A 26,766-nucleotide genomic window follows, 5' to 3' on the forward strand; every position below is an offset into this window, starting at 1 on the left:
GATAAACAATGTGGAAGAATTGGTCTGATATGGTGCACTTGGTTAAAAGATTATTAAACGATGTTGAAGAATTGGTCTGATATGGTGGACTTGTTTACAAGATTATTAAACGATGTTGAAGAATTGGTCTGATATGGTGGACTTGGTTAAAAGATGATTAAACGATGGAAAAGAATTGGTCTGATTTGGTGGAGTTGGTTAAAAGATGATTAACAATGTGGAAGAATCGGTCTGATATGTTGGCCAGGTGAAAAGATTATTAAACGATTGGTCTGATATGGTGGACATGTTTACAAGATTATTAAACGATGTGGAAGAATTGGTCTGATTTGGTGGAGCTGGTTAAAAGATGATAAACGATATGGAAGAATTGGTCTGATTTGGTGGACTTGGTTAAAAGATGATCAACGATGGAGAAGAATTGGTCTGATATTATGGAGTTTGTTAAAAGATAAAAACGACGTGGAAAAATTGGTCTGATATGGTGGACTTAGTTAAAAATGAATAAACGATGTGGAAAAATTGGTCTGATTTGGTGGAGTTGGTTAAAAGATGATAAATGTCATGGGAGAATTGGTGTGATTTGATGGATTGGGTAAAAAATGAGTAAACTATGTGTGATGATTTGGTTGATGTGGTTAACTTAGTTAAAAATGAATAAAAGATGTGGAAAAATGCGGCTGATTTGGTGGACTTGGTTAAACGATGATTAAACGATGGAGAAGAATTAGTCTGATATGGTGGACTTGGTTAAAAGATGATAAACGATGGAGAAGAATTGGTCTGATACGGTGGAGTTGGTTAAAAAGGTAATTAAACGACGTGGAAGCCTTTGTCCGATTTGGTTAACCAATTATGGACTTTGAAAATATTTAAGGGAAAATAGTCTAAGAGTACATTAAAATTTGCATATACATGTATATAGGAAACAAACCAGTTCTAATGGAAATTAGATTAGTTGATTTTACTATGATATGCCAGAAATGCCCACTGTAGTGAAATGTATGTGAAATGTTCAAACTCTGTCATGTCCGCCATTACACATTGTGGTCGGACGTCTGGTATGCCGAACCCTGGCCTTTGCCAGTGTAGGAAAGATTTTTGTCTAAAACTACTCAAATCGCTCTTACAGTAGCGTGTTTTCGTTACTAGGTGCATGTTCTTGTCTAAACATAATTTCGACAGCCCCTCAGTTTTGTATTGCATGTGATTAACGTACGTGACTTTGTCACGGGTATTGGTAGAGCATTACATGTTATACCTGCTTAATCGTATTGATCAACGATTTTGAATTTCAACAGTATCCATCAAAATACCTAACAATGTCGTGGAATTTGTCAATATTTCTTGTTAAATATTTCATAAGGAATATAGAACAATATATTTATGTCATATTTTAACTTCGTGGTTATGTAACATAATTAGTCTCACTGAATTGTCACTGTAACATCTATAATTACAATGTATTGTTTCTGGATCTTTGTCGGTCTTTGTGAGTGTTTTGAAAAAAATATGGGGTGTTATCAGCAGCAGTAAAATAACACAAATGTCATGAAGACTAGCACCCGGGATTTGAAACACCATAGATGTCAATCTTAAACGGTAAAATATATTTGTTTGAGCAGGGAACACTAATGGAACTGGCAGACATTTTGGTAGCACTTTTGTGATTCCCAGAAGATTCGCAAAACTTTTCCACAAATGACGGCTGTGATGGATTGTCTGCATGGAGCTTTAGGTAAAACTCATAAATATATATAATGTTTGTAAGATCTATATGTAAGAGTATATCACTAAACATACAGTTTATAGTCACACAATTGTGCTTGTAAATAAAGATTATTGCTAAGAACCTTTCAGAATAGAACAATCATCTGTCAAAATTGCAGCCCAGTTAGTCCTGTTGGTAGAGCTACGTTATCGCAGCTTAGATAGAGCCTGCTGTCAGAACTGCCATTTAGATCTTAACATGGCACTTGAATATGGTCTAGTAATGCGATGTGGCGTACACAAGTGGTGTATCGCTATGCGGCCAGCATGTATAACTAATTGGTAAACAGGACATACTACCAATTACATTCAACAGAAATACTCTTCAAAACTGAAGTAGATAAAACTTTAATGTATAATTACGTACAACATTCTTCTAATACTTGAGGGGAGTCTTGCGTAAGGAAGTGCGTTTGGTGTGTACAAGTGGAGCATTCATTGAGTGCGATTTCCTCGGCCTACAACCTTTTTTATCAGTAGTTACATAATGCTCCTCGTGACTCGTGAACAACATTACTAAACCCTTCCTTTATATACAGAAACCAGTAACATTACAACTACATCTGGATACCGTACTAGTACTAGCCAAACCAAAATTACAGGTATATATAGGATTTACTGGCATAACTAATAGGATTAATGGTGATAAGCGTACTAATTTTGGAATAATCACATTTTAGTGCACAATCGATTTATAACAGGTTAACATTATGACGAATTATATGTTTTACCACATAATCCGCCTGATATGTAGTTACTTCGGCCGTGTAATATTTTACCACATAACCCGCCTGATATCTAGTCACTTCGGCCGTGTAATATTTTACCACATAATCCGCCTGATATGTAGTCACTTCGGCCGTGTAATATTTAACCACATAATCCGTCTGATATGAAGTCACTTCGGCCATGTAATATTTTACCACATAATCCGCCTGATATGTAGTCACTTCGGCCATGTAATATTTTACCATATAATCCGCCTGATATGTAGTCACTTCGGTCTTGTAATATTTTACCACATCATCCGCCTGATATCCAGTCAATTCTCGGCCATGTAATATTTTACCACATAATCTGCCTGATATCTAGTCACTTCGGCCGTGTAATATTTTACCATACAATCTGCCTGATATCCAGGCACTTCGGCCGTGTAATATTATACCACATAATCCGCCTGATATCTAGTCACTTCTGCCGTGTAATATTTTACCACATAATCCGCCGGATATCTAGTCACTTCAGCCATGTAATATTTTACCAAAAAATCCGCCTGATATCCAGTCAATTCGACGATGTAATATTTTACCACACAATCCGCTTGATATCCAGGGACTTCGGCCATGTAATATTTTATCATATAACCGCCTGATATCGAAGCACTTCGGCCGTGTAATGTTTTACCACATAATCCGTCTGACATCAAGGGACTTCGTCCTTGTAATATTTTACCACATAATCCGCCTGATATCTAGTCACTTTGGCCGTGTAATATTATACCACATAATCCGCCTGATATCTAGTCACTTCGGTCGTGTAATATTTAACCACATAATCTGCCTGAAATCTAGTCACTTCGGCCATGTAATATTTTAGCATATAATCCGCCTGATATCCAGTCAATTAGGCCGTATAATATTTCACCACATAATTCGCCTGATATCCAGTCAATTCGGCGGCGGTGTAATATTTTACCACATAATCCGTCTGACATCAAGGGACTTCGTCCTTGTAATATTTACCACATTAACCGCCTGATATCCAGGGACTTCGTCCTTGTAATATTTTACCACATAATCTGCTTGAAATCTAGTCACTTCGGCCATGTAATATTTTAGCATATAATCCGCCTGATATCCAGTCACTTCGGCCGTGTAATATTTTACCATATAAACCTCATGATATGCAGTCACTTCGGCCGTGTAATAGTTTACCACATAATCTGCCTGATATCCAGGTGCTTCGGCCATGTAATATTTTAGCACATAACCCGCTTGATATCTAGTCATTTCGGCGGTGTAATATTTTACCATATAACCCGCCTGATATCTAGTCACTTCGGCGGTGTAATATTTTACCATATAATTCGCCTGTTATCCAGTCAATTAGGCCGTGTAATATTTCACCACATAATTCGCCTGGTATCCAGTCAATTAGGTCGTGTAATATTTAACCACATTATCCGCCCGATATCCAATCAATTCGGCCGTGTAATATTTAACCCCATAATACGCCTGATATCTAGGGACTTCGGCCATGTAATATTTTACCGCATAACCCGTCTAATATCAAGGGACTTCGACTGTGTAATATTTCACCACATAATCCGTCCGACATTCATGGACTTTGACCGTGTAATATTTTACCATATAATCCGCCTGATATCCAGTCACTTCGGCCGTGTAATATTTTACCACATAAACCGCCTGTTATTCAGGGACTTCAGTCGTGTAATTTTTCACAACATAATCCGCCTGATATCCAGGGACTTCGGCCATGTAATATTTTACAACAAAATCTGCCTGATATCCAGTCACTTCGGCCGTATAATATTTTACTACATAAACCGCCTGATATCCAGTCACTTCGTCCTTATCATATTTTATCACATCATCCGCCTGATATCCAGTCATTTCGACCGTATAATATTTTACCACATAATCCGCCTGATATCAAGGCACTTCGGCCGTGTAATATTTTACCATATAAACCTCATGATATGCAGTCACTTCGGCCGTGTAATAGTTTACCACATAATCTGCCTGATATCCAGGTGCTTCGGCCATGTAATATTTTACCACATAATCCGCCTAATATCTAGTGAACTTGCCTGTGTAATATTTTACCACATAATCCCCCTGATATCCAGGGACTTCGACCGTTTAATATTTTACCACATATTCCGCCTGATATCCAGTCACTTCGGCCGTGTAATATTTTACCACATAATCCGCCTGATATCCAGGGACTTCGTCCTTGTAATATTTTACCACATAATCCGCCTGATATCCAGAGACTTCGTCCTTGTAATAATTTACCACATAATCCGCCTGATATCCAGGGACTTCGGCCTTGTAATATTATACCACATTATTCGCCTGATATCCAGTGACTTCGTCCTTGTAATATTTTACCACATATTCCGCCTGATATCCAGGGACTTCGTCCTTATAATATTTTTGCATATGTTACCAATGTAACCTTGCCTTCTTTTCATTGGAATCATTATCTTGATGTCATGAACTGACGTCAGTAAACAATGAAGTGACGTTCAGATTCGAGGACTTCGGGACAATATGGCGATCTCCGCCGAATTTTTTTAGGTCATCCTGACCCTCTTTAGGTCATGTTACCCAAAGGTTCGGGATGACCTTAAGTCGTCATGTTTCGTCCATCGTCGTCCGCCGTCCGCCGTCCGCCGTGCGTTAAATTTTCACATTTTGAACTTCTATCAGTCCGATTTAGCTGAAACTTACATGAAATAATCCTGACATGGTTCCGACAAAGTGTTTTTATTTTTTGGGTCGGTCCAAAATCCAAGATGGTCGCCACAGCTGCCAACTTGAAACTCAAGTTCTACTGGTGCGATTTGGCTGAAACTTGCATGAAACTATCCTGACATGGTCCCGATAAAGTGTTATTTTTGTGTTGATCCAAGATGGCCGTCATAGCTGCCATTTTGAAAACACATTTTGAACTTCTTCTCAAGTTCTACCAGTGCGATTTAGCTGAAACTTACATGAAATGATCCTGACATGGTCCCGATAAAGTGTTGTTACATCTCTGGTTGATCCCGAATAGAAGATGGCTACCATGACACTATAATATATCTAATTAATTTCTTATGTGATTATTGCCAAGATAGTCAGATGACCGTTAAGGCACTTGAACCTCTTGTTAGCAATGTACCTTAAGTCCATTTCAGCTTTCAATCAAACTGTCATTTTTAGGTCATCTGAGACGAAGTCTCAAGCGACCTATTCTAATCACCTTTTGTCCGTCGTCGTCCGTCGTGTGTTCGTAAACAATTTACATTTTCGACTTCTTCTCAAAAACCGCTGAAGCAATTTCTATGAATTTATGCACAAACATTTCAAGGCTTAATGCCAATGAAAATTGTGAATTTTATGACTCCCACTCCCCAAGGGGCTTTAGGAGGGGCCAAAAGGGGTAAAATTGACTAAAATTTCAAAAATCTTCTTCTCCACTCACAGATGTGGTAGAATCAAATGCTCTTCAAAGATTGAAAGGTGTCAAGGCCCTCTACATAAATTGTGAATTATATGACCCTAGGGTCTCAGGTTTCCCCCTTGGGGAGGGGGTTAAGTTAACTGTAGTTTATACAGTGAAAACACATTTTGGAGCATTTTTTGGTCATTTATAATAGAAAATTAGTCAAATGTTGTCAAAATTATCCCACTGAGATGGTCATTGAATCCTATTAACACATTTTCCATGACTGACCCCCAGGGGCTTTAGGGAAGGGACCAAAATGGGTCAAATGGGCTAAAACTTCAAAAATCTTTTTTTGAAATTCTGGAACTGGTAGAATCAAGTACTCTTCATTGATTCGAAGGTCTTAAGGCCCTTTACAAAAATTGTGCATTTCATGGCCCTGGGATCTCATATTTTCCTCTGGGCAGGGGGTCAAATTTACTTTAGTTAATATAGGACAAACCAATTTATCAACATTATTTGCTTAGTTTTAATAGGAAATTAGCCAACCTGGGTTATAATTATTAGCCTGAGAAACCACTTAACACAACATCATATCCATATTGGTCCTGGCTGACCCCCAGGGACCAGAGGGGTGGGCCAACTTTAAAGTTTATTCAAATTCGTAAATTCTGTTTACAGATTTGAACCAACTTTGTATTGCTCTGTTTTGTATCGGCACTCAGGTAACCGACAAGGCTTCTTGGGCGTCTTGTTAAGGAATATATTTTGATTTTGTTGAGATTATGAGGGTATAATGATAATGGAGCTCGTGTAAATTTTATGTAACCCAAGCCGGGTTACATAAAATTAACAAGGCCTCTTGGGCGTCTTGTTAAGGAATATATTTTGATTTTGTTGAGATTATGAGGGTACAATGATAATGGAGCTCGTGTAATTTTTTTGTAACCCAATCCGGGTTACATAAAATTTACACGGGCTCCATTATCATTATACCCTCACAACCTCAGCAAAATCAAAATATATTTCTTATATTTACAGTTTTTCACGAAAGTTAATATCATTTATTCTCGTTATAGTTGCATATATTTTTTATTAAAACTAATTCTATTGAACAGCTGATTTTGAGTCATTCATATGTTGCCATCAAAACTGGGCCATGACCCCACGTTGCTACGCCAGCGGCTATTCCCGTAACAATAGAATCGCCGTATGTTGTACTATCATTATACACTGATAATGATAATACTAGAAAGCATTGTTATTGAGTCCATATAATTGCAAACTGTAAATATTGTAATATATTAAGAGGTTGAGATTCTTCGAAATGTAGGTTAACGTTGCTGTAGTTATCTGATAAATCTTATTTCATAACACTGCTTTTTATTCACTCCATATGAGATATGCAACTTTTCTCGCTAAGGCTCGCAAAACTTAAAGCTTCTTAGACTCGTTTCGTAAAATCTCATATGGAATGGACTCTCAATTAACTGTACAACTGTTGCCATTGAAAGGACACACAGAAAGACGATTGGCACTAGCAATTTTTGTAGAAAAATCCCACAAAAAGCGCTAATTTAAAGCTATACCTCTAATGTCTGTACAATTACAATATCAGAATGCTAGTGTCAATTACTAGTAGATGACATGATTAAGGATATTCTTCAGTAAGGTTTCAGTCTCAAAATCTTGTTTCAAAAATTATAAGATTGTGATTTCATAAAAATAATTGTTTATATTTGTAACATTTGAAAAATTAGTAAAAAATAAGCTGTTCTGCTACGACCGTTTTTACTTGTTACCACTGCTGACACATGTTAAGCTATACACTGTACTGACTTCATCTCTACTGCAAATCTTTTGAAAGGTCTCTGTAACGAAAATATTAAGCATTTAAAAGTGAAATTGTAATCTATTGGTTTTTTATTTATTTATCTACTTTTTAGTGCAGTGAATGTATTTCGAATTATTGTGAAAAAAATGCCGAAAAATTACAAATGATGTAACCAAACAAACTCCAATCTATATGCCGGATTTAGACGCTGCAATATTGCTGTTGTTTAAATTTCAAATTATTAGACAGAGTTTGTCTAAAGTGATGAAAACCGACTAGTTTGATAATCAAAACTTCAGGGAGATAACATCTGAGCTAATACAATAGATTGACTGTGTGCAGATAATCATACGTATCACACAACTATTGTGTTTCTAAGGATACTGTCTAGAATTTCCGCTGCCGTTTTGAGAACCCCTACCCTCGTCAGCACGTGACGGTACAGTGGTTGGTGACACGCGTACAATATAACATGACAAGTGCCGATTCGAGTTGTGTATCCGGTTTGTTATGATAAATATAGCCCCAGGATTCTGAAATCAACCTTTCCCATAACGTGCCACGCAGTCACAGGAACTAGGCATTTAAATGTATTTAGTCCATATATAAAGGTCAAACTTATTCTTTAAAACAACAAGTTCAAAAGTACAAATTTTGATATATACTAGCAAAAAACAACACCCTAGACATTTATGAACCTGACCAAATATAACATAATAACTACAAATTTGTACCTTGGAATGAAAGCTCTTGCATAGTAAGTATTGTATGTTAAATGGCGATAAAAACATGGCATGCACATTTAAGACAAAACTAAATTTAGGACAAAACTAAATTAAATTACATTCTCGGGATCACTTGAACTTCACAACATTCAATGCGTAGAAAGTCTCAGTGAAAATCCCAGCCGATATCACCTCTTTGGGAGTACCATGTACTTTTCTTGCATCAGCATCACACACTTGTAATACGAAATCACGATATGACCTAAAATGTTCATTTCACATAAAATTATATTTTAGTCATGTTTGGTAACTCTACATTTTGTTCCCTCTAAGACATTCCTTTTGGTGTAACCCCACTGGAATTTACAAAGACACAGGTATTGCCTTACCTTATCTTCTCATTGTTTTATCATTTCATCTGAAAAAAGGGATGTTGGACGATTGATTGTAGCAGACAGTGATTGAGTGGGATGTGCTTGTCCTCTGTATTCGTTATATCTTTTTTTTACAATTCTAGTCACATTTCGTTATCCACTATATTCTCATGGTTTCAGGAAATGACTAATACTAAGGATCTGGGCACATATCTAATGGTCGACGATGTAATTTTATGCGATAATCATTATTTCTTTGTTTAATTAATTTTAAGAAAATAACTTTCTGGAGATGCGAAATTTCACTATATCAAGTCCATTTTTACTTCAATATATAATGATCACTGTAAAGTTAATGTCAAACATTTAAAAGTGAACATAACTCAATGATATTTTATCTCAACAATACATTTTATTATGGTAAAAGTATTTTGAATGTTTTACATGAAATGCTAAAAAACATCATTTTTGTTGTCGTGGTTATCACTCGTGATGCACTATGACATTGTCGGAACCCAATTATCCTAAGTTGTATAACTTGTGCTTAATTCCTTTTGACTTTGTTCAAATAAAATATATTTAAACTAAAACCAAAAGTTGACTGCACAACAATACGCTTCAGTAGTTAGTCATTTGGTGAAAAGTGAACTTAGTGATGTACAATCTGTCATAGGTCACTAACAATATAGCGCGGTAACTGTGGGGATTTTAGTTAAATAAAGTCTTTCCTCTTCCTCTTCAATTTGATGTACATTTCTAAAACCATTTTCACACTTCAGTATGCCATTAAACAACTGTTTCGGAATTCTTTAACACATAAAACGACAAAATACATTTACTTTTATCAGTTTGGTCGTCCTGTTCTCATCTTATAAATCTGCGATGTGGCTTCGGTTTTTTAGTGGTGGCCTGGATTGTTTCAACTGCGTTCGTATTTAAGCTGAAAGTTGGCAGTCCAGCTATGAATTTGACAAATCTTTATTTTTGCACAAATTGGTGTTGCAAAATCAATTAGAGGAAACGCTTCCTCTAAAAGATGTCCCAGCCTACATAAGCCAGCTGTTGGTAATAATCAACCTTCCCGCCACTCCCACGGTAGTTGGCACGTGCTGCAGTCGCGAGCTAATAATATTACAGCTAGAGAGTATGTGTAAATAAACACTGGTTTATTACAAGTTTTGGCACATGACCTTGAACTTCACAACATTCAATGCGTAGAAAGATCTCAGTGAAAATCCCAGCCGATATCACCTCTTTGGGAGTACCATGTACTTTTCTTGCATCAGCATCACACACTTGTAATACTAAATTACGATATGACCTAAAATGTTCATTTCACATAAAATTCTATTTTAGTCATGTTTGGTAACTCTACATTTTGTTCCCTCTAAGACATTCCTTTTGGTGTAACCCCACTGGAATTTACAAAGACACAGGTATTGCCTTACCTTATCTTCTCATTGTTTTATCATTTCATCTGAAAAAAGGGATGTTGGACGATTGATTGTAGCAGACAGTGATTGAGTGGGATGTGCTTGTCCTCTGTATTCGTTATATCTTTTTTTTACAATTCTAGTCACATTTCGTTATCCACTATATTCTCATGGTTTCAGGAAATGACTAATACTAAGGATCTGGGCACATATCTAATGGTCGACGATGTAATTTTATGCGATAATCATTATTTCTTTGTTTAATTAATTTTAAGAAAATAACTTTCTGGAGATGCGAAATTTCACTTTATCAAGTCCATTTTTGCTTCAATATATAATGATCACTGTAAAGTTAATGTCAAACATATAAAAGTGAACATAACTCAATGATATTTTATCTCAACAATACATTTTATTATGGTATAAGTATTTTGAATGTTTAACATGAAATGCTAAAAAACAACATTTTTGTTGTCGTGGTTATCACTCGTGATGCACTATGACATTGTCGGAACCCAATTATCCTAAGTTGTATAACTTGTGCTTAATTCCTTTTGACTTTGTTCAAATAAAATATGTTTAAACTAAAACCAAAAGTTGACTGCACAACAATACGCTTCAGTAGTTAGTCATTTGGTGAAAAGTGAACTTAGTGATGTACAATCTGTCATAGGTCACTAACAATATAGCGCGGTAACTGTGGGGATTTTACTTAAATAAAGTCTTTCCTCTTCCTCTTCAATTTGATGTACATTTCTAAAACCATTTTCACACTTCAGTATGCCATTAAACAACTGTTTCGGAATTCTTTAACACATAAAACGACAAAATACATTTACTTTTATCAGTTTGGTCGTCCTGTTCTCATCTTATAAATCTGCGATGTGGCTTCGGTTTTTTAGTGGTGGCCTGGATTGTTTCAACTGCGTTCGTATTTAAGCTGAAAGTTGGCAGTCCAGCTATGAATTTGACAAATCTTTATTTTTGCACAAATTGGTGTTGCAAAATCAATTAGAGGAAACGCTTCCTCTAAAAGATGTCCCAGCCTACATAAGCCAGCTGTTGGTAATAATCAACCTTCCCGCCACTCCCACGGTAGTTGGCACGTGCTGCAGTCGCGAGCTAATAATATTACAGCTAGAGAGTATGTGTAAATAAACACTGGTTTATTACAAGTTTTGGCCATGACCTTAAGCTATAATTCTCGACTTGTTTACATCATATGTAAAGAAACATACATCCAGTTTAGGAAGCTTTCACGGTGTTGGTAGTTACGATAAGAACAAGCACCGTGCATTGTAGCCCGTGTACACACGACACGGTTACTAGGAAATCAAATATTTGAACAGATGATGCATAATGTTTGAAAGAAGTTAAAACCTGAAGTCAATTAACATGCTGATTCTACATTGCACATTTTTCAAGATAACCGTTACGGTTTGCTTTGAACTTTGACCTCGTGTCGCCATGCCAAATATACAGGTATAAATGAAACCTAATATAGTCGTATTTTATAACTTCTGCGTTCTACATTTTTACGTAGAATACTTTTTCTTCCTTTCAACCCAGATCGTCCTTGAAACGAGCCGTCATCTTACACAGATATGTGACGTATCGTACATGTAGGAAACAATGGCCGGCTAGACGAACTTCCTCTGTTTTCCGGTCGTCAAGGAAACATGATGTGCCGTTGCCCTGACCTTGTGTGAACCATAACTAATATGATAGCAGTGTCTTATATACACCGGCGTATGCTGGATCAGTTCAGTAGAGTCTAATAGTGTTTCTGTATGGAACGATTGATGTTGCCTAGTGTCATATAATCATAGTGATGTCAATTAAAAGTTACTAAAACTTCATACATGGTGCCAGAGTTACAGATAGTGTCTAAGTCTGTGATGAGAGTTTTTTGTCCTCTCTCCACAGTATTGTTCCGTGAATTTCCGCTGTACCAAGGTGGGGTATTACCCAATATAGGGTATTTCCATTATGTTATGAACACATATATCAGCCACTAACAAGAAACAAATATTTCAGAGAACGAGTGCCCACTGCCACTAGGCTGACTGAGTATAGACATTCGGAGAACAACTGCCCACCACCACTAGGCTGACTCAGTTGTTACTTCATTGAGGAAATCCCAGGATCAAGTGTTGTGTCTGCTCTCGGTCGTGCACACAAACGCCCTGTGGTGTCATAAGGATACACATCATGTCACAAGGAGCGACTAACACTCTCGGTGAGTTCTACTTTTTTTTTTTATTTATCTTTATCACTATTCCCAAAAGTTAAATGTATTCTTATCATTAAAATATTAATTGTGTTTACATAACAAAATACTATTTACAAAAATAAAATAAAAACTAAAGAATTTATATAAATCATTTCGATTTCTATGACATTATACTGACCAGTTATAAAGAATTTATATAAATCATTTAGATTTCTATGACATTATACTGACCAGTTATTGTGCATACTAAACAAATGCATGTTGACAAGCCGGTGTTGATAAGTAGAATTTTACACTTCGTTTTCTAAAACAAAATATGAAAACCATCATATGGCATCCTGATAAGATTGGCCCCCTGTTTTAGAATTAAAATACATATATATTGTTGTGGCCTGTGTTCAATCTGTGGTGTTAGGTTTGTGTGAAACTCGTCACATCAGAAACTTTGATAATTCCCTTGTTTGGTTTTAAATGTCTGATTATTACCTAAAAAATAAGAATTTTGATAATACCATTGTTGTTAAATAATATGTCATTGTTGGATATATAGCCTTTTAACTATATTATATTGAGCGGTTTTGCAATTTCTATTTTTATCTTGAAAATTGCCTGAATTAAAAAAGTTTCCCACATTTTTCGGTTAAACCATTATGATGTTTAACGCTGATTTTGCTGCTCTTTGTTAATCAATATCGGACCTACAATTTGTATTATCAGTTCGACATTTGCTCTCATACCTTTATTTAAATGATTTGATTATGTTGTGGTATTTTAAGATATACATTCTTTTCCTTGCACTAATATTCCAATCTTATGAACATTTTAGCTACTTAACTATATAAACTTATACTTCCTACATCAGAACTGTTGGCTGATGAAGATTGTGGTCCCAAATCTCGTGTTTCAATCCTTCCTGATATAATATGACTGGATAGTCTGGTAACCAGATTAGTGGTGACTCGATAGTCTGGTAACCAGATTAGTGGTGACTCGATAGTCTGGTAACCAGATTAGTGGTGACTTGATAGTCTGGTAACCAGATTAGTGGTGACTCGATAGTCTGGTAACCAGATTAGTGGTGATGATAGTCTGGTAACCAGATTAGTGGTGACTTGATGGTAATTGCTTGCTGGTAACCAGATTAGTGGTGACTGATAGTCTGGTAACCAGATTAGTGGTGACTCGATAGTCTGGTAACCAGATTAGTGGTGACTTGATAGTCTGGTAACCAGATTAGTGGTGACTTGATAGTCTGGTAACCAGATTAGTGGTGACTCGATAGTCTGGTAACCAGATTAGTGGTGACTCGATAGTCTGGTAACCAGATTAGTGGTGACTCGATAGTCTGGTAACCAGATTAGTGGTGACTCGATAGTCTGGCAACCAGATTAGTGGTGACTCGATAGTCTGGCAACCAGATTAGTGGTGACTCGATAGTCTGGCAACCAGATTAGTGGTGACTCGATAGTCTGGCAACCAGATTAGTGGTGACTCGATAGTCTGGCAACCAGATTAGTGGTGACTCGATAGTCTGGCAACCAGATTAGTGGTGACTCGATAGTCTGGCAACCAGATTAGTGGTGACTCGATAGTCTGGCAACCAGATTAGTGGTGACTCGATAGTCTGGCAACCAGATTAGTGGTGACTCGATAGTCTGGCAACCAGATTAGTGATGACTGGATAGTGGCACAACCAGATTAGAAGTGACTAAATAGTGGTACAACCAGATTAGTGGTGACTGGATAGTGAATATTTTGTTTGAGATAGTGGTACAACCAGATTAGTGGTTACTGGATAGCTGTACAACCAGATAAGTGGTGACTGGATATTGGCACAACCAGATTAGTGGTGACTGGATAGTGGCACAACCAGATTAGTGGTGACTGGATAGTGGCACAACCAGATTAGTGGTGACTGGATAGTGGCACAACCAGATTAGTGGTGACTGGATAGTGGCACAACCAGATTAGTGGTGACTGGATAGTGGCACAACCAGCTTAGTGGTGACTGAATAGTGAATATTTTTTTTAAGATAGTGGTACAACCAGATTAGTGGTGACTGGATAGTGGATATTTTGTTTGAGATAGTGGGACAACCAGATTAGTGGTTACTGGATAGTGGTACAAACAGATTAGTGGTTACTGGATAGTGGCACAACCAGATTAGTGGTGACTCGATAGTGGATTTTTTTAGATAGTGGAACAACTAGATTAGTGGTTACTGGATAATAGTACAACCAGATTAGTGGTGACTGGATAGTGGTACAACCAGATTAGTGGTGACTTGATAGTGGCACAACCAGATTAGTGGTGACTGGATAGTGGCACAACCAGATTAGTGGTGACTGGATAGTGGAACAACCAGATTAGTGGTGACTGGATAGTGGATATTTTGTTTAAGATAGTGGTACATCCAGATTAGTGGTTACTAGATAGCGGGGCAACCATATTAGTGGTTACTGGATTGTGGGAGAACCAGGTTAGTGGTGACTTGATAGTGGGACACCAGATTAGTGGTTACTGGATAGTGGGACAACCAGATTAGTGGTTACTGGATAGTGGGACAACCATATTAGTGGTTACTGGATAGTGGGACACCAGATTAGTGATGAATGAAAAATGGTACAGGGACTCTAGCTGAACGTTTCATTTTTCAACTGTTATAAAATTCGATTTAGGTACGACTTTCAAGTTTCAGACAACCAATGTTGCATTTGTTTAAAGAATTCCTATACTATAATTCGGGAAGTAAACAGAGGTCAAATTTGTATTTTAACTTTTTATCCTGCGTTTGTCAAAGTGTATCACGATTATTTAATTTAAAGCCACTATGTACAGTTCTAGAAGCAAACTATTTATGCCTGCTTCACGAATCAGAATCACCAAACCTATCTCGAGGTATTTTTTAGTCCAGCCCTCCCATACCAGCATTTTACATGTCAAACGTGCTCTGGAATCTGAACTTTTCTCTCTCGCTGGATATCTTAATGTAAGATCGCAGATTTATTTATGTGAGCACCCATGCCAACATGTCTCTTTTTTCTGTACTTCTAAACATATTCAAGGATCGACTTTCAAAGCTTATATTGAAAAAACTTTCGCTATCAAATGAAATCTGATAATTCTTCCGCCTGCAATGTTTTGTATGTTTTCCTCTATGCCAGTTTTTAGGGGTCCTGGGTTTGGCCGCTGCTGACAATCAAAGAGATTATAACAACGTTTATTTGTTTGACCTGTGTGATTCTTTGTAAATCTAAACTAAATGAGGTAACAGGTGGATTTTACGAATCAGTTTTGCTTTTTAAATCTTATTTACTTATCGTCTCCAAAACGCAAGTTATTTGCACTAAATGATGGTATTGAATGATTGGTCACTACTTTATGTGTTCATGATTACCACGTCATCACTATAAGTGATTACGTTTATTACTCAACACCTTTTTACAAAACAATAACTTATTTGACAGATGTAGATAAAACGTTCTCTCAAACGAAATTGCGATATCAAAATACGTTTGATTATTCCGCGACATTTAGTGAGCACCTCAGGTATTACATCTGTGCAATTTTTATAGCCGTAACCATGGAGATAAAACATGAAACATGACACTTATTGTGTTGGATATTACAGTTAGGCCGATGTCAGTTTGTCAGATAATACATTTGAAGAACCGCCAAATCTCTCAAAATGTCAATTTTTACGAAAGTCGGTTTGGAAACCCTTCATTAGGTTGCGTCTGGTTGTCCCACCAGTTTTAATCATCTGTACTATTCATCATGTGTAGATTACGATCTTGCAGTAATCTGGCCTGGTCTGATTTACGTTCATTGTTTCCTGGTCTGTTACAATAAAAACAACAGCAGCAACAAAACGGATATAATTAATATTAATTAACATAAAGATGGCAATTTTTCATTCCAACTAACTGTATGCCTCATTCGCTTTGTTTCATCTGTAAAACGTAGCTGTTAAGGGATAAAACTAGGTAATGTATGTAACATCATCACATAAAGGGATAAAACTAGGTAATGTATGTAACATCATCATAAACTCTGAGAACGACTCGCTCTATGTAAAGTAACGAATAAAACCACGTGTTTCTATATGACTTAAATTTTAGAACGTCATCGCATGATTGTGATATAATGTCCCATATCTAAAGTAACATATCTGTAAAAACCTTTAAAAACTGAGGTAATAGACTTCTAATTATCTGGCATATTTTTAAACTCTTTTAGAATCTGCATCAAAGACGTCAGCCTTTAATTTGGCGGTTTTTTATCCTCCTGCTCCATAATAATATAGTAAGGAGTCTTATCTCCACCCGATAACGCAGCTGGCAGTTTTTATTAAAATTTCAAGATAACAAAAATGTATTTTGTTGGAAATATTTAAGTGAAAAATATCAAGAAACACCTACCACAGTGCAACTCTTTTATTGACTCCTCCTGGAATCTGTGGTTATTTGAGAGCATTCCGTATTATCGTCGTATAAGAAAGGCAGAGCGCATATTATAGTCTGGTATAGATGTAAAGGACATTAGATAATTATTACAAAATAGTAGTATTGTTCGTTATTTCGGCGTCCTGTATGATAAAGATTAAGTCCCATACAGACCAGCTGGCTAATATTACCACCTCGACATTGACCTTACATTACCCTTGTAAATACTGGGAATTATCGTACAACGGTAACTGTGCAGTGGCAATGTCGAGTTATGTTGGAATATGTAACAATATGAACATAAAAATACATTACATGGAACCTGCAAACTGTATGGCAAGCAAGACACCATTATTGAACAACGTGTTTAGAAAGACATACAGTACTAAACAGCTCTTTTTGGTTTGGGTATAAATCACCCCCTATTTCATCCTTATCTTAATTATTACAGCTCGTGAATTAGTGTTTTTACTGTTTAACAGGAAATCTCACCTGGTCAAACTTCACAATTAACGCTCAGATGACAATATAAATATGGGTGACTGTAAACCATTTAATTCTATTTATTTATTTATTTATTTTGTAAATTGGTATTTGACATAACACAAGGATTGGTTTATAACATGCTGTACTTCGAGAATAAAGCACCCAGTGATTATCTTTGTCCGTATTGTATATACCCCCCCTAAAAACCCCAAACAAAAATAATATAGAAATAAACAACCGAGATAAACCCAGTGGAAACTTTTGTTATCACATTGCACCTGCAGGTATCTAAATAAAGCAGTCCATATTTCACGGTGGTTATATTTCCAACTTCTATTTTAGATTATGTTTGAATTTCATCACGAACTTGTAATAGATATAAATCATATAGTCAGAACTCCGAATATCATGTGACATTCCTGACTGTGCATTCTTAGTGAAAAAATTCAATCTTCTAGATAGGATATTTATCTTCTACCATACTGATGGTAATGTTTTAATTCCTCGTTACATTGTATGTATGGTACTATTCTGATGGTGATGTTTTAATTCCTCGTTACATTGTATGTATGGTCCTAAGATAGACTTCTTCCGTTTATACCATTCTCTTGGCGATGTTTTAATTTTGTTAAATTGTATGTATGGTACCATTCTAATGGTGATGTTTTGATTCCTCGTTGTATGTACTGGTCCTAATTTACAACTTTATCCAATAACATTTTATACCATTCTGTCTGACACACTTTACACAGAGTACCGTATACCATTAAGACAACCCCTAACATATCTAAGTACCGTATACCATAAAGACAACTCCTCACATATCTAAGTACCGTATACCATAGAGACAACCCCTAACATATCTAAGTACCGTATACCATAAAGACAACCCCTAACATATCTAAGTACCGTATACCATAAAGACAACCCCTAACATATCTAAGTACCGTATACCATAAAGACAACCCCTAACATATCTAAGTACCGTATACCATAAAGACAACCCCTAACATATCTAAGTACCGTATACCATAAAGACAACCCCTAACATATCTAAGTACCGTATACCATAAAGACAACCCCTAACATATCTAAGTACCGTATACCATAAAGACAACCCCTAACATATCTAAGTACCGTATACCATAAAGACAACCCCTAACATATCTAAGTACCGTATACCATAAAGACATCCCCTCACATATCTAAGTACCGTATACCATAAAGACAACCTCTAACATATCTAAGTACCGTATACCATAAAGACAACCCCTAACATATCTAAGTACCGTATACCATAAAGACAACCCCTAACATATCTAAGTACCGTATACCATAAAGACAACCCCTCACATATCTAAGTACCGTATACCAATAAAGACAACCTCTAACATATCTAAGTACCGTATACCATAAAGACAACCCCTAACATATCTAAGTACCGTATACCATAAAGACAACCTCTAACATATCTAAGTACCGTATACCATAAAGACAACCTCTAACATATCTAAGTACCGTATACCATAAAGACAACCTCTAACATATCTAAGTACCGTATACCATAAAGACAACCTCTAACATATCTAAGTACCGTATACCATAAAGACACCCCTCTAACATACTAAGTAACCGTATACCATAAAGACAACCCCTAACATATCTAAGTACCGTATACCATAAAGACAACCCCTAACATATCTAAGTACCGTATACCATAAAGACAACCCCTAACATATCTAAGTACCGTATACCATAAAGACAACCTCTAACATATCTAAGTACCGTATACCATAAAGACAATCCCTAACATATCTAAGTACCGTATACCATAAAGACATCCCCTAACATATCTAAGTACCGTATACCATAAAGACAACCCCTAACATATCTAAGTACCGTATACCATAAAGACAACCCTACATATCTAAGTACCGTATACCATAAAGACAACCCCTAACATATCTAAGTACCGTATACCATAAAGACAACCCCTACATATCTAAGTACCGTATACCATAAAGACAACCCCTCTAACATATCTAAGTACCGTATACCATAAAGACAACCCCTAACATATCTAAGTACCGTATACCATAAAGACAACCCCTAACATATATCTAAGTACCGTATACCATAAAGACAACCCCTAACATATCTAAGTACCGTATACCATAAAGACAACCATATCTAATACCGTATACCATAAAGACAACCCTAACATATCTAAGTACCGTATACCATAAAGACAACCCTAACATATCTAAGTACCGTATACCATAAAGACAACCCTCTAACATATCTAAGTACCGTATACCATAAAGACAACCCCTAACATATCTAAGTACCGTATACCATAAAGACAACCTCTAACATATCTAAGTACCGTATACCATAAAGACAACCTCTAACATATCTAAGTACCGTATACCATAAAGACATCCCCTCACATATCTAAGTACCGTATACCATAAAGACAACCCCTAACATATCTAAGTACCGTATACCATAAAGACAACCCCTAACATATCTAAGTACCGTATACCATAAAGACATCCCCTCACATATCTAAGTACCGTATACCATAAAGACAACCCCTAACATATCTAAGTACCGTATACCATAAAGACAACCTCTAACATATCTAAGTACCGTATACCATAAAGACAAACCCTTAACATATCTAAGTACCGTATACCATAAAGACAACCCCTCACATATCTAAGTACCGTATACCATAAAGACAACCCCTCACATATCTAAGTACCGTATACCATAAAGACAACCCCTAACATATCTAAGTACCGTATACCATAAAGACAACCCCTAACATATCTAAGTACCGTATACCATAAAGACAACCCCTAACATATCTAAGTACCGTATACCATAAAGACAACCTCTAACATATCTAAGTACCGTATACCATAAAGACAACCTCTAACATATCTAAGTACCGTATACCATAAAGACAACCTCTAACATATCTAAGTACCGTATACCATAAAGACAACCCCTCACATATCTAAGTACCGTATACCATAAAGACAACCCCTAACATATCTAAGTACCGTATACCATAAAGACAACCTCTAACATATCTAAGTACCGTATACCATAAAGACAACCCCTAACATATCTAAGTACCGTATACCATAAAGACAACCCCTAACATATCTAAGTACCGTATACCATAAAGACAACCCCTAACATATCTAAGTACCGTATACCATAAAGACAACCCCTCACATATCTAAGTACCGTATACCATAAAGACAACCCCTCACATATCTAAGTACCGTATACCATAAAGACAACCCCTAACATATCTAAGTACCGTATACCATAAAGACAACCCCTAACATATCTAAGTACCGTATACCATAAAGACAACCCCTCACATATCTAAGTACCGTATACCATAAAGACAACCTCTAACATATCTAAGTACCGTATACCATAAAGACAACCTCTAACATATCTAAGTACCGTATACCATAAAGACAACCCTAACATATCTAAGTACCGTATACCATAAAGACAACCCTAACATATCTAAGTACCGTATACCATAAAGACAACCCCTAACATATCTAAGTACCGTATACCATAAAGACAACCCCTAACATATCTAAGTACCGTATACCATAAAGACAACCCCTCACATATCTAAGTACCGTATACCATAAAGACAACCCCTAACATATCTAAGTACCGTATACCATAAAGACAACCCCTAACATATCTAAGTACCGTATACCATAAAGACAACCCCTCACATATCTAAGTACCGTATACCATAAAGACAACCCCTAACATATCTAAGTACCGTATACCATAAAGACAACCTCTAACATATCTAAGTACCGTATACCATAAAGACAACCCCTAACATATCTAAGTACCGTATACCATAAAGACAACCCCTAACATATCTAAGTACCGTATACCATAAAGACAACCCCTAACATATCTAAGTACCGTATACCATAAAGACAACCCCTCTAACATATCTAAGTACCGTATACCATAAAGACAACCCCTCACATATCTAAGTACCGTATACCATAAAGACAACCTCTAACATATCTAAGTACCGTATACCATAAAGACAACCCCCACATATCTAAGTACCGTATACCATAAAGACAACCCCTAACATATCTAAGTACCGTATACCATAAAGACAACCCCTAACATATCTAAGTACCGTATACCATAAAGACACCCCCTAACATATCTAAGTACCGTATACCATAAAGACAACCCCTAACATATCTAAGTACCGTATACCATAAAGACAACCCCTAACATATCTAAGTACCGTATACCATAAAGACAACCCCTAACATATCTAAGTACCGTATACCATAAAGACAACCTCTCACATATCTAAGTACCGTATACCATAAAGACAACCCCTAACATATCTAAGTACCGTATACCATAAAGACAACCCCTAACATATCTAAGTACCGTATACCATAAAGACAACCCCTAACATATCTAAGTACCGTATACCATAAAGACAACCCCTAACATATCTAAGTACCGTATACCATAAAGACAACCCCTCACATATCTAAGTACCGTATACCATAAAGACAACCCCTAACATATCTAAGTACCGTATACCATAAAGACAACCCCTCACATATCTAAGTACCGTATACCATAAAGACAACCCCTAACATATCTAAGTACCGTATACCATAAAGACAACCTCTAACATATCTAAGTACCGTATACCATAAAGACAACCCCTCACATATCTAAGTACCGTATACCATAAAGACAACCCCTAACATATCTAAGTACCGTATACCATAAAGACAACCTCTAACATATCTAAAGTACCGTATACCATAAAGACAACCCCTAACATATCTAAGTACCGTATACCATAAAGACAACGCCTAACATATCTAAGTACCGTATACCATAAAGACAACCCCTAACATATCTAAGTACCGTATACCATAAAGACAACCCCTAACATATCTAAGTACCGTATACCATAAAGACAACCCCTAACATATCTAAGTACCGTATACCATAAAGACAACCCCTCACATATCTAAGTACCGTATACCATAAAGACAACCCCTAACATATCTAAGTACCGTATACCATAAAGACAACCCCTAACATATCTAAGTACCGTATACCATAAAGACAACCCCTCACATATCTAAGTACCGTATACCATAAAGTACCCCTACCATAAAGTACCGTATACCATAAAGACACCCTACATATCATATAAGACCCACATTCTAAGTACCGTATACCATAAAGACAACCCCTCACATATCTAAGTACCGTATACCATAAAGACAACCCCTCACATATCTAAGTACCGTATACCATAAAGACAACCCCTAACATATCTAAGTACCGTATACCATAAAGACAACCCTCACATATCTAAGTACCGTATACCATAAAGACAACCTCTAACATATCTAAGTACCGTATACCATAAAGACAACCCCTCACATATCTAAGTACCGTATACCATAAAGACAACCCCTAACATATCTAAGTACCGTATACCATAAAGACAACCTCTAACATATCTAAGTACCGTATACCATAAAGACAACCCCTCACATATCTAAGTACCGTATACCATAAAGACAACCCCTAACATATCTAAGTACCGTATACCATAAAGACAACCCCTCACATATCTAAGTACCGTATACCATAAAGACAACCCCTCACATATCTAAGTACCGTATACCATAAAGACAACCCCTAACATATCTAAGTACCGTATACCATAAAGACAACCCCTAACATATCTAAGTACCGTATACCATAAAGACAACCCCTCACATATCTAAGTACCGTATACCATAAAGACAACCCCTAACATATCTAAGTACCGTATACCATAAAGACAACCCCTCTAACATATCTAAGTACCGTATACCATAAAGACAACCTCTAACATATCTAAGTACCGTATACCATAAAGACAACCTCTAACATATCTAAGTACCGTATACCATAAAGACAACCTCTAACATATCTAAGTACCGTATACCATAAAGACAACCCCTAACATATCTAAGTACCGTATACCATAAAGACAACCCCTCACATATCTAAGTACCGTATACCATAAAGACAACCCCTCACATATCTAAGTACCGTATACCATAAAGACAACCCCTAACATATCTAAGTACCGTATACCATAAAGACAACCTCTAACATATCTAAGTACCGTATACCATAAAGACAACCCCTAACATATCTAAGTACCGTATACCATAAAGACAACCCCTCACATATCTAAGTACCGTATACCATAAAGACAACCCCTAACATATCTAAGTACCGTATACCATAAAGACAACCCCTAACATATCTAAGTACCGTATACCATAAAGACAACCTCTAACATATCTAAGTACCGTATACCATAAAGACAACCCCTCACATATCTAAGTACCGTATACCATAAAGACAACCCCTCACATATCTAAGTACCGTATACCATAAAGACAACCCCTAACATATCTAAGTACCGTATACCATAAAGACAACCTCTAACATATCTAAGTACCGTATACCATAAAGACAACCCCTCACATATCTAAGTACCGTATACCATAAAGACAACCCCTAACATATCTAAGTACCGTATACCATAAAGACAACCCCTCACATATCTAAGTACCGTATACCATAAAGACAACCCCTAACATATCTAAGTACCGTATACCATAAAGACAACCCTCTAACATATCTAAGTACCGTATACCATAAAGACAACCCCTAACATATCTAAGTACCGTATACCATAAAGACAACCCCTAACATATCTAAGTACCGTATACCATAAAGACAACCCCTAACATATCTAAGTACCGTATACCATAAAGACAACCCTAACATATCTAAGTACCGTATACCATAAAGACAACCCCTAACATATCTAAGTACCGTATACCATAAAGACAACCCCTAACATATCTAAGTACCGTATACCATAAAGACAACCCCTAACATATCTAAGTACCGTATACCATAAAGACAACCCCTCACATATCTAAGTACCGTATACCATAAAGACAACCCCTAACATATCTAAGTACCGTATACCATAAAGACAACCCCTAACATATCTAAGTACCGTATACCATAAAGACAACCCCTAACATATCTAAGTACCGTATACCATAAAGACAACCCCTAACATATCTAAGTACCGTATACCATAAAGACAACCCCTAACATATCTAAGTACCGTATACCATAAAGACAACCCCTAACATATCTAAGTACCGTATACCATAAAGACAACCCTAACATATCTAAGTACCGTATACCATAAAGACAACCCCTAACATATCTAATACCGTATACCATAAAGACAACCCCTAACATATCTAAGTACCGTATACCATAAAGACAACCCCTAACATATCTAAGTACCGTATACCATAAAGACAACCCCTAACATATCTAAGTACCGTATACCATAAAGACAACCCTCTAACATATCTAAGTACCGTATACCATAAAGACAACCCCTAACATATCTAAGTACCGTATACCATAAAGACAACCCCTAACATATCTAAGTACCGTATACCATAAAGACAACCCCTAACATATCTAAGTACCGTATACCATAAAGACAACCCTCTAACATATCTAAGTACCGTATACCATAAAGACAACCCCTAACATATCTAAGTACCGTATACCATAAAGACAACCCCTAACATATCTAAGTACCGTATACCATAAAGACAACCCCTAACATATCTAAGTACCGTATACCATAAAGACACCCTCAACATATCTAAGTACCGTATACCATAAAGACAACCCCTCTAACATATCTAAGTACCGTATACCATAAAGACAACCCTAACATATCTAAGTACCGTATACCATAAAGACAACCCCTAACATATCTAAGTACCGTATACCATAAAGACAACCTCTAACATATCTAAGTACCGTATACCATAAAGACAACCCCTCACATATCTAAGTACCGTATACCATAAAGACAACCTCTAACATATCTAAGTACCGTATACCATAAAGACAACCCCTAACATATCTAAGTACCGTATACCATAAAGACAACCCCTAACATATCTAAGTACCGTATACCATAAAGACAACCTCTAACATATCTAAGTACCGTATACCATAAAGACAACCCCTAACATATCTAAGTACCGTATACCATAAAGACAACCCCTAACATATCTAAGTACCGTATACCATAAAGACAACCTCTAACATATCTAAGTACCGTATACCATAAAGACAACCCCTAACATATCTAAGTACCGTATACCATAAAGACAACCCCTAACATATCTAAGTACCGTATACCATAAAGACAACCCCTCACATATCTAAGTACCGTATACCATAAAGACAACCTCTAACATATCTAAGTACCGTATACCATAAAGACAACCTCTAACATATCTAAGTACCGTATACCATAAAGACAACCTCTAACATATCTAAGTACCGTATACCATAAAGACAACCCCTAACATATCTAAGTACCGTATACCATAAAGACAACCCCTAACATATCTAAGTACCGTATACCATAAAGACAACCCCTAACATATCTAAGTACCGTATACCATAAAGACAACCCCTCACATATCTAAGTACCGTATACCATAAAGACAACCTCTAACATATCTAAGTACCGTATACCATAAAGACAACCCCTAACATATCTAAGTACCGTATACCATAAAGACAACCCTACATATCTAAGTACCGTATACCATAAAGACAACCCCTCACATATCTAAGTACCGTATACCATAAAGACAACCCCTCACATATCTAAGTACCGTATACCATAAAGACAACCTCTAACATATCTAAGTACCGTATACCATAAAGACAACCCCTAACATATCTAAGTACCGTATACCATAAAGACAACCCCTAACATATCTAAGTACCGTATACCATAAAGACAACCTCTAACATATCTAAGTACCGTATACCATAAAGACAACCCCTAACATATCTAAGTACCGTATACCATAAAGACAACCCCTAACATATCTAAGTACCGTATACCATAAAGACACCCCTAACATATCTAAGTACCGTATACCATAAAGACAACCCCTCACATATCTAAGTACCGTATACCATAAAGACAACCCCTAACATATCTAAGTACCGTATACCATAAAGACAACCCCTCACATATCTAAGTACCGTATACCATAAAGACAACCCCTCACATATCTAAGTACCGTATACCATAAAGACA

At 36.5% G+C, this 26,766-nt stretch overlaps 1 protein-coding gene across 2 annotated transcripts in view; it reads left to right on the forward strand.

Moving 5' to 3' along the window:
• Positions 1 to 11,638: 11,638 nt before the first annotated feature.
• LOC138332050 (uncharacterized) overlaps positions 11,639 to 26,766 on the forward strand; it is a 35,683-nt gene continuing 20,555 nt past the window's right edge. The window contains exons 1-2 of one of the 2 annotated variants that reach the window (XM_069279990.1): positions 11,639 to 11,794; positions 12,350 to 12,551. In XM_069279990.1, the coding sequence (XP_069136091.1) occupies positions 12,524 to 12,551 (28 nt within the window). In that variant the 5' untranslated portion in view covers positions 11,639 to 11,794; positions 12,350 to 12,523. Of the gene's footprint in view, positions 11,795 to 12,037; positions 12,269 to 12,349; positions 12,552 to 26,766 lie in introns of those variants that run through there. The other variant, XM_069279989.1, reaches the window with a different exon arrangement.

This window comes from Argopecten irradians, chromosome 9, assembly GCF_041381155.1.
Source record: "Argopecten irradians isolate NY chromosome 9, Ai_NY, whole genome shotgun sequence".
In the NCBI taxonomy this organism is placed as follows: Eukaryota; Metazoa; Mollusca; class Bivalvia; order Pectinida; family Pectinidae; genus Argopecten; species Argopecten irradians.